Below are 13,935 nucleotides of genomic sequence, written 5' to 3'. Positions count from 1 at the left end.
CCCCCCCCCCCCGGACAGATGGACAGACAGGCGGAGCATTCGCATCGGACGGTGCTTTCTATGTTATTCGGCAAGTGCTGTTACCACTGGGTCCGGGATTTTCAAGCGGGCGATCTTCACCCCGGAAATGCGCATCAGGTGTTCGGACTTCCCGTCGGTCGGGCTGTATGCGTCCAGGTAGTACACCTTCTGGATGCCAGCATGGATGATGCGCTTGGCGCAGCCGACACACGGGAACGTCGTGCAAAAGAGCACGCAGCCATCTGTCTGTTGCCTGGGAGCGTGTATGGCCCCCGGATATTGGGTGAAGAGAGCGAGCGAGAGGGGGAGAAAGAGAGGGGGAGAGACAGGGAGAAGGGGAGAAAGAAACAAGCACAGGGAAATGGGCACGCGGAGACCATCACAGCGAGGCGAGGGAAGTCAGCTAAGTGGGCCGGGCGCGGTCGCAGGGACACATAGAGCATGCGGCACATGCGTGCGAGACACGCGAGGGGCGGGGGGTACACGTACGATCCGGCCTCGATGATGGCCAACTCCTCGGCATGCAGGCAGACGCAGTTGTCCAGCGCCTCGCCGCGGCTGATCTGCTGGTCGGCACACCGGTCGCACCCCCCGTCGTAGCAGGGCGGCAGGCGCTCCGGCGTGCCATTGTGCCCGACGGCCACAATGCGCCCGCCCCGGACAATGACGCAGCCTACCCGGCGCTTGAGGCAGTTGGATCGCTGGGCCACAGCGCGCGTGAGCCGCGCGAAGAAGAGCAACTCCTCCGGGACCGTTGCCAGCGGCAGGTCCGAGTAAATGGCCAACTGGATGTGCTGATCGCCGGCCGGGCTGCTGGGGGCCGGCACCGGCTGGAGATCCGGCCCGGCCGCCTTGCTGGCCGACGTCCTGGACAGAGCATCGGGCAGCCGGAGGAGCCCGGGGAACTCCATGCGCAGGAGGCGCTCCAGCATCGGCCCATCGGCCCCGGCCTCGGGCAGGAGGATCTGGTGGTCGGACAGCTTGGCGATCTCCCGGATTTGCCCGGATGGATGGCAGGCGATCGGGCTGGGGCCGGAGGAGGGGGAGGGGGGACAAGAGCGAGCGGCACCCCCGGTCAGTCGGCATACCGCGGAAAGGGGCAGAGGGAAGGGCAACCCCGGGGCAGCTCGGCCACGCACTTTCCCCCGAAGGACAGGGCATCGTCCAGATCCAGGAAGTCGCCGAGCTCCAGCGGCCCGTCCGTGTGGCAGTGCCACCGGAACCGCGCGCGGGTGGGCGCATCGACGCTCAGCAGCGAGAAGGCCGGCCGGCCCAGGAGCTGGTCCAGCTGCTCGCGCCGGGTCAGCGGCAGAAGTACAAAGTGCTCCCCGGTGTGGGACATGGCCTGGCGCAGGGCTTCCTCGGGTGCGAGGGTGGCCGGCGAGAGGCCGGCCTCGATGCAGCGCTCCCGCAGGCTCGCCAGCAGCGGGCACTCCGGGCCCTCGGTGTCCGACAGTGCCAGGGCACTGGCGCCGCCGCCGTCGCCGCCAACGCGGCCGCCGCTGCCCCCGTGGTCCGACAGGCAAATGGTCTCGGCGGAGCCCCCATATTCCGGGGTGGCCAGGGGTGTCGGCGAGTCGCCCGCTGGCCCTGGCAGCAGGACCTTCCAGCCGTAATGGCGGTGCAGGAAGATCGCGACCTCAGCAATGCCGGACCCGAAGGACCCAGACAGACCGAGAAGCATGGTGCCGGTGGCTGTGGGGCCGTGTGTGTATGCGTGTGTGTGTGTGTGTGTGTGGACGAGAGGGGGCGAGAGGGCGGGCTGGGAGCAGAGGGCAGGAGAGGGGAGGAGAAGAGTGCCGCACGGTCGAGATCCGTCGGGGGGGGGATCGCGCCTTCTCTTGTTTTTTCCCGGCCCCTGGCCAGGGAGGGGGCCGGCGGCAGGGCGGCATGCTGGCCCTGCCCCGGTGCGGCGCACGGGACAAGGGCACTGGGCTGGGGCGGACGCGCAGCTTGTCTCTCCCCTGGCCACCCCCTGTCGGGCCTCGCCGGAGGAGACCAAAAGGCCAGAGGGCCGGGGCGACCAAGGGCCGGGCACCAAATATAAAGCGGGGAATAAATGCTGGCGTGCCCGTCCGGGGGGCCGGGATGGCCCCTCGTCCTGCCGGGGGAAGGGGGGGGGGGGGCCGCGCCCGCCGCCGAGGGAGGACGGGCTGCACCGTTGGCTGTAGAGGACGCTGGAAAGGCGGGCCTGGGGTGCGGCTGCCACCGGGCGGTTAAAGTCGCTTGCATGCCTGCCGCCCAGGGTGAGTTTCGTCGGCTGGCCGTCGGCTGGGCGGCGCAGTCGCGCGCGTGCGCGCGCGCTGTCACGGCGCCGCCCGGGACCGGGGGAGCACAAAACGTCACGATCCAACGCGGCCGGTGCCGGGGGGGGGGGAGCTCGGGTGTCCGCCCCGCACGCGCCGCGGGAGGGGTGCTTCACAGAAGGCCCGCGCGCGCGCGCACACACACACACGAGGGGATCTACGGTCTCTGCCCCTCTGGCTGGCCAATGCAGGGCGGGCGCGGACCGCGGGAGCGAGCGCCGACGTGCGGCGGACCAGGCGGCCTCGGCGCACACGCGCGCACGGGGCGCGCGGGGGGCCAGCCTGTCCGGCGAGGATGCCCACCGGCGGCGGACACGCACGGCCAAGGGCCCCCCCCGGAGAGGCCGCGGGGCCGGCCTTAATCCGGGTGCTCGTTCTGACATTCGGCGAACGGTGATCACGGAGGTGTCACGCCCCGGGAACGGATCACGCCCGGGCGCGGGCCAATCAAAACAACTCGAAAGCCCGCCCCTGCCCCCGGCGCCCTCCGCCGGCTGGCCACGAACAAAGCGTCGAAGACACGAAGAGAGTGCCGGGTGCCGGGGGAGGCGGGCTGGTGGCCCCAGCCGTGCTGCCCTGTCGGCGGCCGGGGGGCGGCGGGGGGCCCACAAGACACAAAGGATTTCGGCCGGCACCGTCCACCGGCGGGCCCCGGGCCCCGAGCGGGCATGAGATCCCCCTCCCCCTCGGCCCTGCCCCGTCCCCTCCTTCGCTTGCCCTGCCTCCCTTCGTCCGCCCCTCCGCTCCCTCCCTGCCCCCTCCCTCCCTCCCCTCCCCCCTCCCCCCTCCCTCCCTCAGGCCCGCACATGCCGCACCACGCCACCCCCTCGCTTCGGGCGGGGTGGGATTTCTTCTGCTCGGATGAGGGCCCGGCACAGGACGCGCGCCTGGTGGCGGATCAGTTCTTCGAGGCCCGGTCGGCGGCGCACCTGACACCGCCGACGGTGGAGTTTGCCGCGGCCGAGCTCGGGACCTTTTGGCAGGCCGGCGGCACGTCGGTGGCCGAGTGGTTCTCGGCCGTGACGCACCTGGCGGCCGAGCGGGCGCCGCCCGGCATGGTGGCGAGCGCCGCGCCAGGCCCCGGGCAGCCGCCGGCGGCGGCAGTCCCGCCGACGGCGGCGCCCCTGTGCGTCCCCTCCTCGGTCGCGGCCTCGGGGTCCGCCTCGTCGTCCTGCTCCTCGGTCCTGGCGCCGGCCGGGGCCGGGGGCATTTTGCCGGCCCCCACGCCGCGGCAGTGCTCCAACCGGTTTGCGGATTTCCTGCGCGGCGAGCTGCCCAGCCAGCTGGATCTGGCGTCCGGCCTCCAGGCCGACGTGCAGCCCGGCTACAATGCCCTGCTCGGGTCGTGGCATGGGCTGGCCGTGCGCCGGGAGTGTGGCTTCGGGGCCGGGGCGCATGCCGAGTCCTACCGGCTGCGCCTGCGCGATGCCCGGGCCCTGGCGCTCAAGTCCTCGCAAAATGACCTGGCCCAGCACCTGTACGATCGGACGCGCATGGCCTGGCACCGGCACTGCGCGCGCGGTGGCGCATGGCTCTGCCAGGTGGAAGTGGTCCTCTCGGGCGGTGGGTCCGTGCCCCCGGCCGGGGCTGTGGCCGGCGGTCCGGCCAATGCCCCAAGCCCTGCGGGCCGCGCGGCCCCGGCCTCCTCCCCTGCCCGGCCTCCGGCCGGAGGCCGGGGGGCTGGCCCCGGCCCGGGTGCGCGCCCGGGCCCCGGGGCTCCTCCCTCGCCGGGGCCCATGCCGCCACCGGTGGCCGTGTCCCCGGACCCCGGTGCCACGACTCCCAATGATTTGGCGCTGGCCCGGCTGCTGCGGCTGATCGCCGGCGAGGACATCGGCAAGCCCACCAGCCCGGTGGCGGCGGCGGCCGCGGCGGCCGCGGCGGCGGCGGGCCCTCGGCCGAGTGTGACTCGGGCTGCCCGCCGGCCGCCTGGAGGCCCGGCCGGCCGTCGCCCGGGACATGCCGCCGGGCCGGATGCCGGCTCGCAGTCCGGCGCCACGGCATCGGCCATGTCGGCGGCCGTGGCCAATGTCCTGGCTGCGGTGCCGGCCGCGGCCAAGGTGGCCCCTCCGCTCAAGGTCCCGGCCAGCGCGTGGGCCAGCCCGTGCCAGTGCTTCGTCGGGGCCTGGCTGGCCCGGGTGTCCCCCCGGACGCGGACCCTCGGCCTGCGCCGGGTGGTGGTCGAGGCGTCGGACTCGCATGTGATTGTGTGCCGGCCGCTGGGCGGCCCGGGCCCCGGGGACCCGGCCGGCGCCCCTCCCCCCCACGAGGTCCCCTGCATCAAGCAGCGCTTCCCGCAATGCTTCCCGGCTCTGGCCCGCGGCTCGGCCGCGGCCGATCTCTTCCTCAAAACCGAGGAGGTGGCCCGTGTGGCACATGCCAGGTTCGCCCGAGCGCGCCCCCCCCCCCCCCCCCCCCCCCTGCGGATCTCGGGTTTGTTGCGACTGACCATCCCCCCTGCCGACTTTCGCCTTCCTCCCGCTTCCCATGCCTCTGGTGCATATCCCACCACACACGCGGACACACCGTTGGGCGCGTGCCCCCGCCCGGCAGTCCGGAGGTCCAGTTTTCGCTTTCCGACGTGTCGTCCTGGCTGACTCCGTGCGTGCTCCTCGCCTTCTTTACACACACACACACACCCGCGCGCGCGCGCGCGCGCCTGCTCGCCTGCTCGCCAGTCTCCCCCGGCTGCGAGGCCTGCCCCTCCTGCCGATGCGCCGCCCCCTCCACTGCCTTGGTGTCCCGGCGCCGGGCGAGGCAAGAGGCCGGGAGCCCGGGAGAATGGCCGAGTCGCGTGGCAGCGTCCCTGACCCGCCCCCCCCCCCCCCCCTTCGCGTCCTGCCTTGCCTATCCTCGCAGCAAGGCCAATACCCTCGTCCTGCATGTGACTCCCACGCACAATGTGGTCCTCCGGTTCCGGCCCTCCCGCGAGTACCTCAACACGCGGTACCACCTGTCGTGCTTCCCCCGGTCGGAGCTTTCGCATCCGTCCTCCTTCGAGCAGGAGATGGCCGCCGCGATGCCGGCTGGGCTCGGGGCGGGGGGCCAAAACTTCCTGCCGTCCCCCTTCTCCGGGGGGGCGGACTTCGCCCTGCGCGACGGCGGGGGGCTCCTCTTCCCGGGGTCGGCAGCGGCCACGGCGGCCCGGTCGCGGGCGGCCTCCACCTCGGCCGAGACGTCCGCCCGGTCGAGGTCGTCCACCAACGCCTCGCGCTTCGGCCTGTCGCGCGACCCCCCGGTCCATGACGAGCTGCCCCTCTTCCTGTCCGGTGTGAATGAGATGCAGAACTCCCTGCTGGTGATCTTGAACTTGCACACGCGTGCGACACACCTGCTGGTGCGTGGACACCCCGGCTGTGGCCCTTTCGCCGGTCCTCGACTCACCGCCATGGCTGCCATTGGCCGTCCCTCTTTCTCCCCCTGCCCCCCCCCCCCTCCCTCTCCTGCGTCTGTCCTCGGTTCCGTCGGACCCGCAGCAACACCAGCTCAAGGTCATGGGCGAGTCGGCCCGGCAGCAAATCGCCGGGCCGGCCGCGTCGGACCTGGCCCTCTTCCGGGCCTCCGACAGCCTGGCTCGCATCTGGGGCTGCTTCCGCTTCAATGAGGCCCTGCACCGGCTGTCCATTTCTCGTCAAGACCCGGCCGCGGGCGGCGGGGCCACGGCCGACTGGCCCGCCGCCCTGAACTCCGACTGGTGGGAAACATGGATGGGCAAGCCGGTGGCCGTGCCGTCCTCTTCCCGGCCGCGGCCGGGGCGCGTGGTACCGCCGGTTCACTCGAACAAGTGGGCGCATTTCATGGTCCACGTATGTGCAAATGCGCATGCACGCATGCACGCACGCACGCACGCACGCACGCACGCACGCATGCATGCATGTATATACTAACGCTTACACATTCATACATGCACGCACATGTCCGCAAAAAAAAATACGACATGCCTGTCGGCCCCCCTCGCCCCGCCATCCATCCTGCCCTTGGCCTTGCAGGAGAACATCTCGTCCCTGAGTGTGTTCTCGGCGCAGCTGCTGGCCAGCTTGGCCTCCTGCGACGCGGCCACCTCGCAGGCCATCGCCACCGCCTTGCATAATGTCCGCAGCCGTGATGGGCGCCAGTACTACTGGGCCTCGGCAGGGGCCGTTGTGGCTGAGTGCCTGCTCCATGCTCTTGGATATCGTGCGTTTTTCTTTCTCGTCCGTCCCCCAACAAGGGGGCACGCCTCTCCCTCTCTCCCTCTCTGTGTCTCTGTGTCTCTCTTCCTCTCTCTCTCTCTCCCCCCCCCCCCTCCGCCTTCCCTCTTCCCTCCCCTTCGCGGTACTCCTGGCTCACACTCCCCCCCCCCGCCTACCGGCTCCCTGTTGCCCTATGCCCTGCCCTTTTGACGATCGTCCTCCACTCAGACCCCAGCGCGCCGCAGCCTCCCCCCGGGCGAGCTGGCGCTCCGGCCCCGGTGGGCCCCCCAGGTCGGGCCGAGCTGTTCGAGCTGCTCACCCACACCCTCAGCACGTCGCCCCTCTGGAGCGTGGTCACCAGCCCGACCACCTTCTCCACTCGCGCCCAACGGCCCGGTCCCAGCGGGCGGATGATCGGCCAGTCGCTCCCCCGGACGGGGTCTTGCCCGAGCCTGGAGGACCAGCACGCCGAGGACATGCCGGAGCTCCACTTCCGCGCGGCCAGCCTGCTGACCGAGCGCGAGGTCATCGCCCGGCAGTCCTCCACCCTGGCCTTCGAGGTGCTGGTGTCCCTCTTCCGGATAGCCTTCTGCCACACCGTGCGCCAGTTGCGCACCGCGCCGGATATCCGTCACGCGGCGGAGTTTGCCCTGAGCGATGTACGTTGCAATGCCCGCACGCACGTGGTGCCCATCCTTCCCCTTCTCTCTCTCTCTCTCTCTCTCTCTCTCTCTCTCTCTTTCCTGCGCCTGCGCCTGCGCCTGCTCCTGCCTTCCCCCAACCGGCCCCCTTCCGCGCGGCTCATGTGACTGACTGGCCTCTCCGCCCGACCCGGATGCCGCTGTACGCGCGCACGTGCAGATTGTCAAGGTGCTGCAGTCGCTGCGGGCCTCCGGGCGAGTGCTCTCCTTGGACAACCTGCGCCTCTATATGTCCTGGAAAATGGACGAGGCATGAGGGACACCCCTCGATTGTCCCTGGGCCCCTCGCGGCCCTACGCGAGAACAGCACCAATAGAGCTCAGCACCTTTGTTTTGTTTCTATTTTTTTTTTCCCCACGCCTCACCCCTCAACTCCGGGCCGAGGGAGCGGCGTCTGTCGGGCCCGCGGGCGGCAGAGGGACGCCCTCTCCCGGAGGGGCGGTCTCCTCGGCTGTTCGGGACTCGGCCGCCAGAACCGGGGTCATGAGCGAGAAGAGCATGACCTTTTGGTCGTTCTGCGCCTCGAGGGCCACCTCCACAGCACGGATGTGCGCCTGGAGCTGGCGCCGCGCGACCACCACACTCAGCTGCTGTCGCAGGGCGGACACGGTGTGTCGCCGAGCCTGGAGGTGCTCGCCTGTTTTGCAATCGCCCGGGGAGTAGCCAGCCGGGGGGGGGAAGGGGGGGGGGGAGGCGCATCCGGGCATGTCAGCGATGGTGGAAGCAATGGGGGCAGGCCGAGCAGAGGGGCGGAAAGGGGCATGGTGCCATGGCACGGCGCGCACGGTGCTGCTCACGCGCGCGCTGGCGCTTGGTCGAGGCGATGCGCTGCATGAGGAGATTCTTGACCCGCAGATCGCGGACGGTCACCCGCGGCGCGAGGGGCGCGGCCCCACTGCCGCCGGCCGAGTCGTCCGAGCTCACCGGGCAGGCGGCCGACGACTGGAGCGCCGGCAATGAATGCCGCAGCCAGGGCCACGGTTCGGATGCCGCATGCTGAAAGGTGCTCATGGCCTGGTCATCATCCATGCCGAGGGTGCCCTCGGTTGGCTCCAAAACCGGGCCGAAATTGTCCCCCGTCGCGCTCGGACGGCTGGCCGTCTGGAACAACCGCGGCAGGACACTCTGCAGGGGAGCATCTTCGGCCGGACGCCCGGGCGATCCGCGCGGGGAGGCCCGGCCGGCCAATGCCTGCGCCAGCGAGGCAAAATAAAAAGTCTGCGAGGGGATGGCCGGTGTGGCGACCGCCGCCGTCGGCACAAACGGGAGGTTTGCCTGTGTCATGCTGCGCATGCGAGCGGGCACGGGCCGGGGAGGAACAAAGGGGAGGGAGTGTTTGGTCTTACTGCTGCTGCTGCTGCTGCTGCTGCTGCTCTTTCTTTGTGGTGTGGAGAGAGGCAGAGTGAGAGAGAGAGGGGGGAGGGAGGGAGGGGGAGAGAGAGAGAGAGAGAGAGAGAGAGAGAGAGAGAGAGAGAGAGAGAGAGAGGGAGAGCGGGGGGTCAGCGGAGGAGGACAGGGGGGAAAATCTCGAGCAAGGACAGGGAGAGAGGGGGGAGATCGGCGTTGGCCGCGCTTTTGGCACCCACCGCCCCCGGGCGCGCGTCGAACCCGGGGAGGTCCCACATAAGGGCAAGTAACCGGACTGCATCCGTTGGCATGTGCATATCGATCGACGCCTGGCGGCATTGCTCCCGGACACCCGGGCACCGGACACCGCGGCAGGAAGGCCGCGCGCGCCGAGAACCGGGCCCCACACCCACCACCCGCCTGCCCATCCCGCCTGCCCATCCCGCCTGCCCATCCCGCCTGCCCATCCTGCCCCAGCGGTGCGCATTCCACTTGGACCGCAAGCTCGAGATGAGGGAGCGTGTGTGTGCCGAAGAGTGCACAGAACGACGGGCGCACACGAAGGCGCACATATACGCACGCAAGCACGCACGCACGCACACATACACATACACACACACACACACATACACATACACACACGACGCATCCGTTCTATATTGTGGAGCACATGTCGAGGGGACGCGGGCAGACGCACAAGCAGCATGCACACGCCCTCCCCCCACAGGTCACAGTGGGGCGATTTACTCGGACGATGGCCGGCCACCGGACTTGTGGGGCTTCTTCCGGGGGGCCGCGGCTCCGGCCCCGGCCGCAACTCCAGCGGGCGGGGCGTCCTTCGTCTGCTTCTTCTTCTTGGGCTTGGCATGCTTGCGAGGCTGCTGCAAACCCCCTCCAGCGGCGGCGGTGGCGCCGGCTCCAGGACCGGGATGCCGGCTGGACGGCCGATATGTCACAGACTGCCGCGGGGAGATGAGCCGACTGTCAGCGTCACGGCCCTTGGTCGGCACCCGGCCGGGCATATCCAGCAGGGCCTCCTCCGAGGATGGCTCGTCGCCCGGCGGAACGGTGGACGGCACGCCGGGGCCCGAAGCGTCACCCGGACCGGGCCCGGACCCGGACCGACGGGCAGCCGCCCGCTGTGCCTGATGCTGTGCCGCCACCAGGGCCGCCGTCACGCTGGGGATATGCACCAGCTGCCCTTGCGAGGGGGAGGGCGACACCCCGGCGGCCGGGGTCACCTGCGATGCCGGGGCCTGGCCCGTCTGGTGGCTGGCCAGGAAGGGCGACAGTTGGCTGGTCCAATATTGCATGCGCTGGCTGGCCGCCGCCGCGGCCTTGGTCAAGGAGCGCTGCGCGCAAGCGGCCTCCAGCTCGTCGGACGAGAGGAAGTCCCCGGCCGCGCGGATGAACTCCTCCACCTCCCGGTCGTAGGCCGTCGCATCGGCAAAGGGGGCCGGCTCGATGGTCTCAACCGTGCCATCATGGGGGAAGCGCCCACACGGCTTGGGGCACGAGAAGAATGCGTGGTACGGCTGCAGGGGCGTGGCGTAGTGCAGACACGCCAGGGCCAGGTGCAGTCGATGGACATCATGCGCGAAGGGGGTCCACAGGGCATATGCATCGGGGAAGGACCGAGGGGTGCCCGCTACGAGTGGGGAGAGGGAGCGGAGGGAGCGGAGGAAGCGGAGGGAGAGGAGATGGAAAAGGGATGGTCAGCGCATAAGTAAACACCGGGGGGGGGGGGGGGGGCAAATGACAGCCACCGGCCGGCTGAGGCCCCCGCCGTGGGACGCCCACGCACCGACAGTGGACTCGGTGTTGAAGGTGACCCCCTTCGGCGGGGCGGCAAACATGAGCAGCCGGCTGCGACTCGGGGTCAGGACCGGCCCATTCCGGGCGCAGATCCCCGCCACCATGCCGGCCTGCGGCCCGGGCGAGGGGGAGCCAGAGTCGGCCTCGGCCGTGCCCTCGGACTCCGGAGACACCGGCGGGAAGAGCCCCACGCCACACTTGCAGGCGCCACCACAGGGGTCATTGGCCTGGAGCAGCGGCGGGAGGAAGTCGGCCGGGGAATTGCGCGAGGTGGATTTGCGGGTGCGTGCCGTCCGCACGGAGGGGTTGCTGTGCCGTGGGGGCACCCGGTGCGAGGACGCCTGGCCGATGGACGAATAGTCGAATGGGACCAGCTGCGGCGGGGGAAGGGCCAGCAAGTCGGCACGCAGGCTGGCAAACAGCTCCTCGTGCACTTGGAGCTGGGAAAAGATCGGCTTCTTGACCACGGCCTTGGACTTGGCCCGGGCGAAGGCCACGGGCGAGTACCCTCGCGCCGGGGGGAAGGTAAATACCGCACAGTGGTTCTCCCGACGGTTGAGGACCAGCAAACAGCGCTGGCGTGACTTGCTGCATGATGTCCGATCGGGAGTTTGTGCGTGCATGAGTATGTGCGTGTGCGTGTGCGTGTGCGTGTGCGTGTGCGTGTGCGTGTGCGTGTGCGTGTGCGTGTGTGTGTGTAGACGCGTGAAAAGGCGCGCCTGTGACTGCCCGACGGAGGAAGGCCAAGGCAAGGCATACGCACCACTCGATCAGGAAGGCAGGGCCGGCAATCTTGGAGTAGGTCTATGGCACGAGAGGGGAGACACAGGGCGAGGGAAGGTCAGTCGAGGGAGAGGTGCCACAGGAAAGGCACACCGACGCACCCAGTCCTCCTCGCCCTCGGAGGCAAAGTAAACCGCCACATGGGCGAAGACATCATGGATGCGCAGGGCCGTCGGGACCAGGCACTGGACCGCCCGTTGGAAGGACGTTCGAATGTGCAAGGTATGGCTCTCCAGCAGGGTGCAACAGGCATTCGACCGGACCGGCACCAGGATGTTGCTCCCGTCGAGCAGGGAGAAGAGCGAGCTTGACGAGGAGGATGCCAGCGGATATGAGGCCGAGGCGGACATCTCTCCCAGGCGGCTCGAGGGCGAAGCAAGGCGCGGAGGGGGGGGGGGGGGAGGCAACGCGCAAAAGGGGCAAAGAAGGCGGAAGGAATCGGCGAGGGGGCTGGCGAGCGGGCCCAAAGTGCCGGGCGTTGCCCCGGGGGCCGAAGGATGCCCCTGGCCGACACGCACACACACACACCCCGGGAGAGGGCGCGCGCGATCGGCCCTCGAACAAAGCACCCGTCTCCCCCCGCCCCGTCGCGAAGGACCCGCCACGACTGTCCCACGCACCGGCCCGGGTGGAGGTGCCCACGCACAGGGCCAGCCTGGCCACATAGCGGCAGCTCCCCCTTCCCCCGACACCAGAGCTCGTCCCTCCTTCGAGAGGAGGGGGGGGGACAAAAGTGGTGGTCTCTCAGGCGCAGCCCGGCGCCTGCATTATTTATTTCTGTCTTTCTATCCGGTGGATTGAACCACCGGAGCGTGTGTGTGTGTGGGGGGGGGGGGGGAGTGTCATACGAATGACACCTGCCCACCTCTCCGTGCTCCGGAGAGGCAGAGAGAGAGAGAGAGAGGGATGGGGTGATCTCCCCGCTTGGTTTCCATGGCTCATGCGCGTGGCATGTGCCTGGCAAAAAGAAACGAGGCCCGGGCCAGCACATTCGAAGGGGGCATCTTGCCCTTTACAGGGAGGTGCAGGACGAGGGGGGCTGGGCGGCGGCCACCATGTTGCGGAGCTCGCCGGACTCGTTGAGCTTGCTCAGGTCGGAGTAGCCGCCGATGAACTTGCCGCCGATGAAGATCATGGGCACGGTCCGGTGGCCGTTGGTCACCGAAGCAGCGAGGGCGTCCTGCAGGCCGGCCTCCTCCTCTGTTGGAGGAGGAGGAGGAGGACGAAAGCAGAGACGCCGAGCAGAGGACAGGGCCACGGGGCGGAGAGGGGGCGGGGGAAGACCCGGGCGGGGGCGATCAGTACAAGGACGCGGGGCGAAGTTGGCCACGGGAACAGCAGGAACAGCAGGAACAGCGGCAGCGGCGCGCGCACCCTCGAAGTCGATCTCGTAAATGACCGGCCGAGCGCCGCTGTCACGGAGAAGCTCCTTGGCGTTCAGCGAGTAACTGTGTGCATAGTCGCGTGGCAAGTATCATGGGCACCGAGACAATGGCAGGGGCAAGTCATGGAGGAGAAGAGAGAGGGAGAGAGAGAGAGAAAGGGGGGAGGCTTACAGGTTAGTCGGACGAAGGAGGCGGGAGGAAGCGCGCCACGCAAAGACAGAATGGCGCTGCCCCCCCTGGCCCAACCGACGCGCGGACAAAAACAGGGCAGGAGGGGGGAGGGCGCGGACGCACGGGCAGAAGGACTTAGTCACGGCGACAACGCCGCCGGCGGCCGGCCAGTCCTTCACCTTCTCGACGAGGGCCTCGACCGGGGGCGCGGCGGGGGTGACCGCCGGAAAGGCACTCGACCGCCCGGGGGGCTGAGCAGCGACCGCGGCCTCGATCAGCGGCAGGAGCTTGCCCTTCTTGTGCAGGTCCTGGATGTCGGAGTTGCCGCCGACAAACTTGGTGCCGATGAAGACCATGGGCACAGTGCGGTGGCCGTTGGTCAGGTCCGAGGCCATGGTGTCCTGGATGATGGAGCTGTGGCCTGAGCGACGGGCACCATGAGCACCGAGCGGATGGCAGTTAGCAATGGCCGACGGCGGGTGCGGCGCGGTGGCAGTCTGGCCCTCGGCCCCCGCACGACGAGTGAGCGCCCTAAGGGGGGGGGGGGGCGCCCAGGCGGGAGGAGAGACGAGCATGACGATGACGTACCATCAAGGTCAATCTGGTGGATGACGGGCTTGGTGTTGGCCTTCTTGCCAAGATCGTTCAGCAGCTTGATGGCGGCGACGCAGTAGCTGTGCGTGTGTGCGTGTGTGTGTGTGTGTGGGTGTGTGTGTTGAGAAGAGAGACAGGGGGGAGGTAGCCAGTCAGATGGACATTCGGAGGGGGAGGGGCCGCATAGTAGCATGTGGCAACACCGGCTCCCGGGGGCGCTGGCAAGCCGACAGCGGAGAAGACATCACAAGGACGGGCACACAACGCACGGGCAGTAGGTCTTGCTGACGACCACAATCGGGGCCGAGTGCGGCCAGAGGTTCACCTGGCGGGAGATGAGCGAGCGGGCAGCGGCGGAGGCCATGGTTGCAAAGGACGAAGGTGTAGTGGGGGTGGGGGAGAAAACAGCGGGCTGGGTGGTTGCTGGGACGCTGCCAAAACGCCCGGCGCACAGGACAGCCACTGAAATAGTCCCGGCCACGGCCACCGGCGCCAGAATCCGCCAGTTCAGAAAGCGCATATCAAGGCGGCGGGGCGGACGGGGGAGCGGGGGAGCCGGGGGCGGGGGCGGGGGCGGGGATGGGGACCGGGACGGGGACCTGGATGGGGGAGGAGGGGGACCGGGCCGGGCCGGGCCGGG

The 13,935-nt window shown here is 69.6% G+C and overlaps 5 protein-coding genes across 5 annotated transcripts; 1 reads left to right on the top strand and 4 right to left on the bottom strand.

Annotated features, from left to right (window-relative positions):
• Window positions 1–38: 38 nt before the first annotated feature.
• Window positions 39–1,705, bottom strand: H696_01418 (hypothetical protein; the record flags this gene model as incomplete). The annotated part of the gene is made up of 3 exons (XM_009495314.1): window positions 39–274; window positions 511–1,047; window positions 1,161–1,705. 3 exons carry the CDS (start codon window positions 1,703–1,705, stop codon window positions 64–66), a joined length of 1,293 nt encoding a protein of 430 aa, XP_009493589.1. The 3' UTR covers window positions 39–63.
• A 1,428-nt stretch (window positions 1,706–3,133) lies between these two features.
• H696_01417 (hypothetical protein) lies at window positions 3,134–7,531 on the top strand (the record flags this gene model as incomplete). Its single annotated transcript, XM_009495313.1, has 7 exons — window positions 3,134–4,710; window positions 4,881–4,928; window positions 5,187–5,664; window positions 5,804–6,133; window positions 6,317–6,503; window positions 6,728–7,158; window positions 7,361–7,531. The coding sequence occupies 7 exons, from the start codon at window positions 3,134–3,136 to the stop codon at window positions 7,454–7,456; spliced, it is 3,147 nt and encodes a 1,048-aa protein (XP_009493588.1). The 3' UTR covers window positions 7,457–7,531.
• H696_01416 (hypothetical protein) lies at window positions 7,520–8,567 on the bottom strand. The gene is made up of 2 exons (XM_009495312.1): window positions 7,986–8,567; window positions 7,520–7,837 (listed from the first exon to the last, which is right to left on the bottom strand). The coding sequence occupies exons 1-2, from the start codon at window positions 8,491–8,493 to the stop codon at window positions 7,569–7,571; spliced, it is 777 nt and encodes a 258-aa protein (XP_009493587.1). The 5' UTR covers window positions 8,494–8,567; the 3' UTR covers window positions 7,520–7,568.
• Window positions 8,568–9,180: 613 nt separating this feature from the next.
• On the bottom strand, window positions 9,181–11,530 carry H696_01415 (hypothetical protein). The gene is made up of 4 exons (XM_009495311.1): window positions 11,247–11,530; window positions 11,126–11,166; window positions 10,352–10,950; window positions 9,181–10,195 (listed from the first exon to the last, which is right to left on the bottom strand). The coding sequence occupies exons 1-4, from the start codon at window positions 11,493–11,495 to the stop codon at window positions 9,291–9,293; spliced, it is 1,794 nt and encodes a 597-aa protein (XP_009493586.1). The 5' UTR covers window positions 11,496–11,530; the 3' UTR covers window positions 9,181–9,290.
• A 431-nt stretch (window positions 11,531–11,961) lies between these two features.
• Window positions 11,962–13,866, bottom strand: H696_01414 (hypothetical protein). The gene is made up of 5 exons (XM_009495310.1): window positions 13,565–13,866; window positions 13,290–13,375; window positions 12,825–13,122; window positions 12,520–12,593; window positions 11,962–12,345 (listed from the first exon to the last, which is right to left on the bottom strand). The coding sequence occupies exons 1-5, from the start codon at window positions 13,813–13,815 to the stop codon at window positions 12,158–12,160; spliced, it is 897 nt and encodes a 298-aa protein (XP_009493585.1). The 5' UTR covers window positions 13,816–13,866; the 3' UTR covers window positions 11,962–12,157.
• Between the last annotated feature and the right edge of the window lie 69 nt (window positions 13,867–13,935).

This window comes from Fonticula alba (assembly GCF_000388065.1).
Source record: "Fonticula alba strain ATCC 38817 unplaced genomic scaffold supercont2.2, whole genome shotgun sequence".
Taxonomy (NCBI): domain Eukaryota; order Rotosphaerida; family Fonticulaceae; genus Fonticula; species Fonticula alba.
Note: the sequence above shows the minus strand (reverse complement) of the source record. Positions and strands in the feature narration are given on the sequence as shown.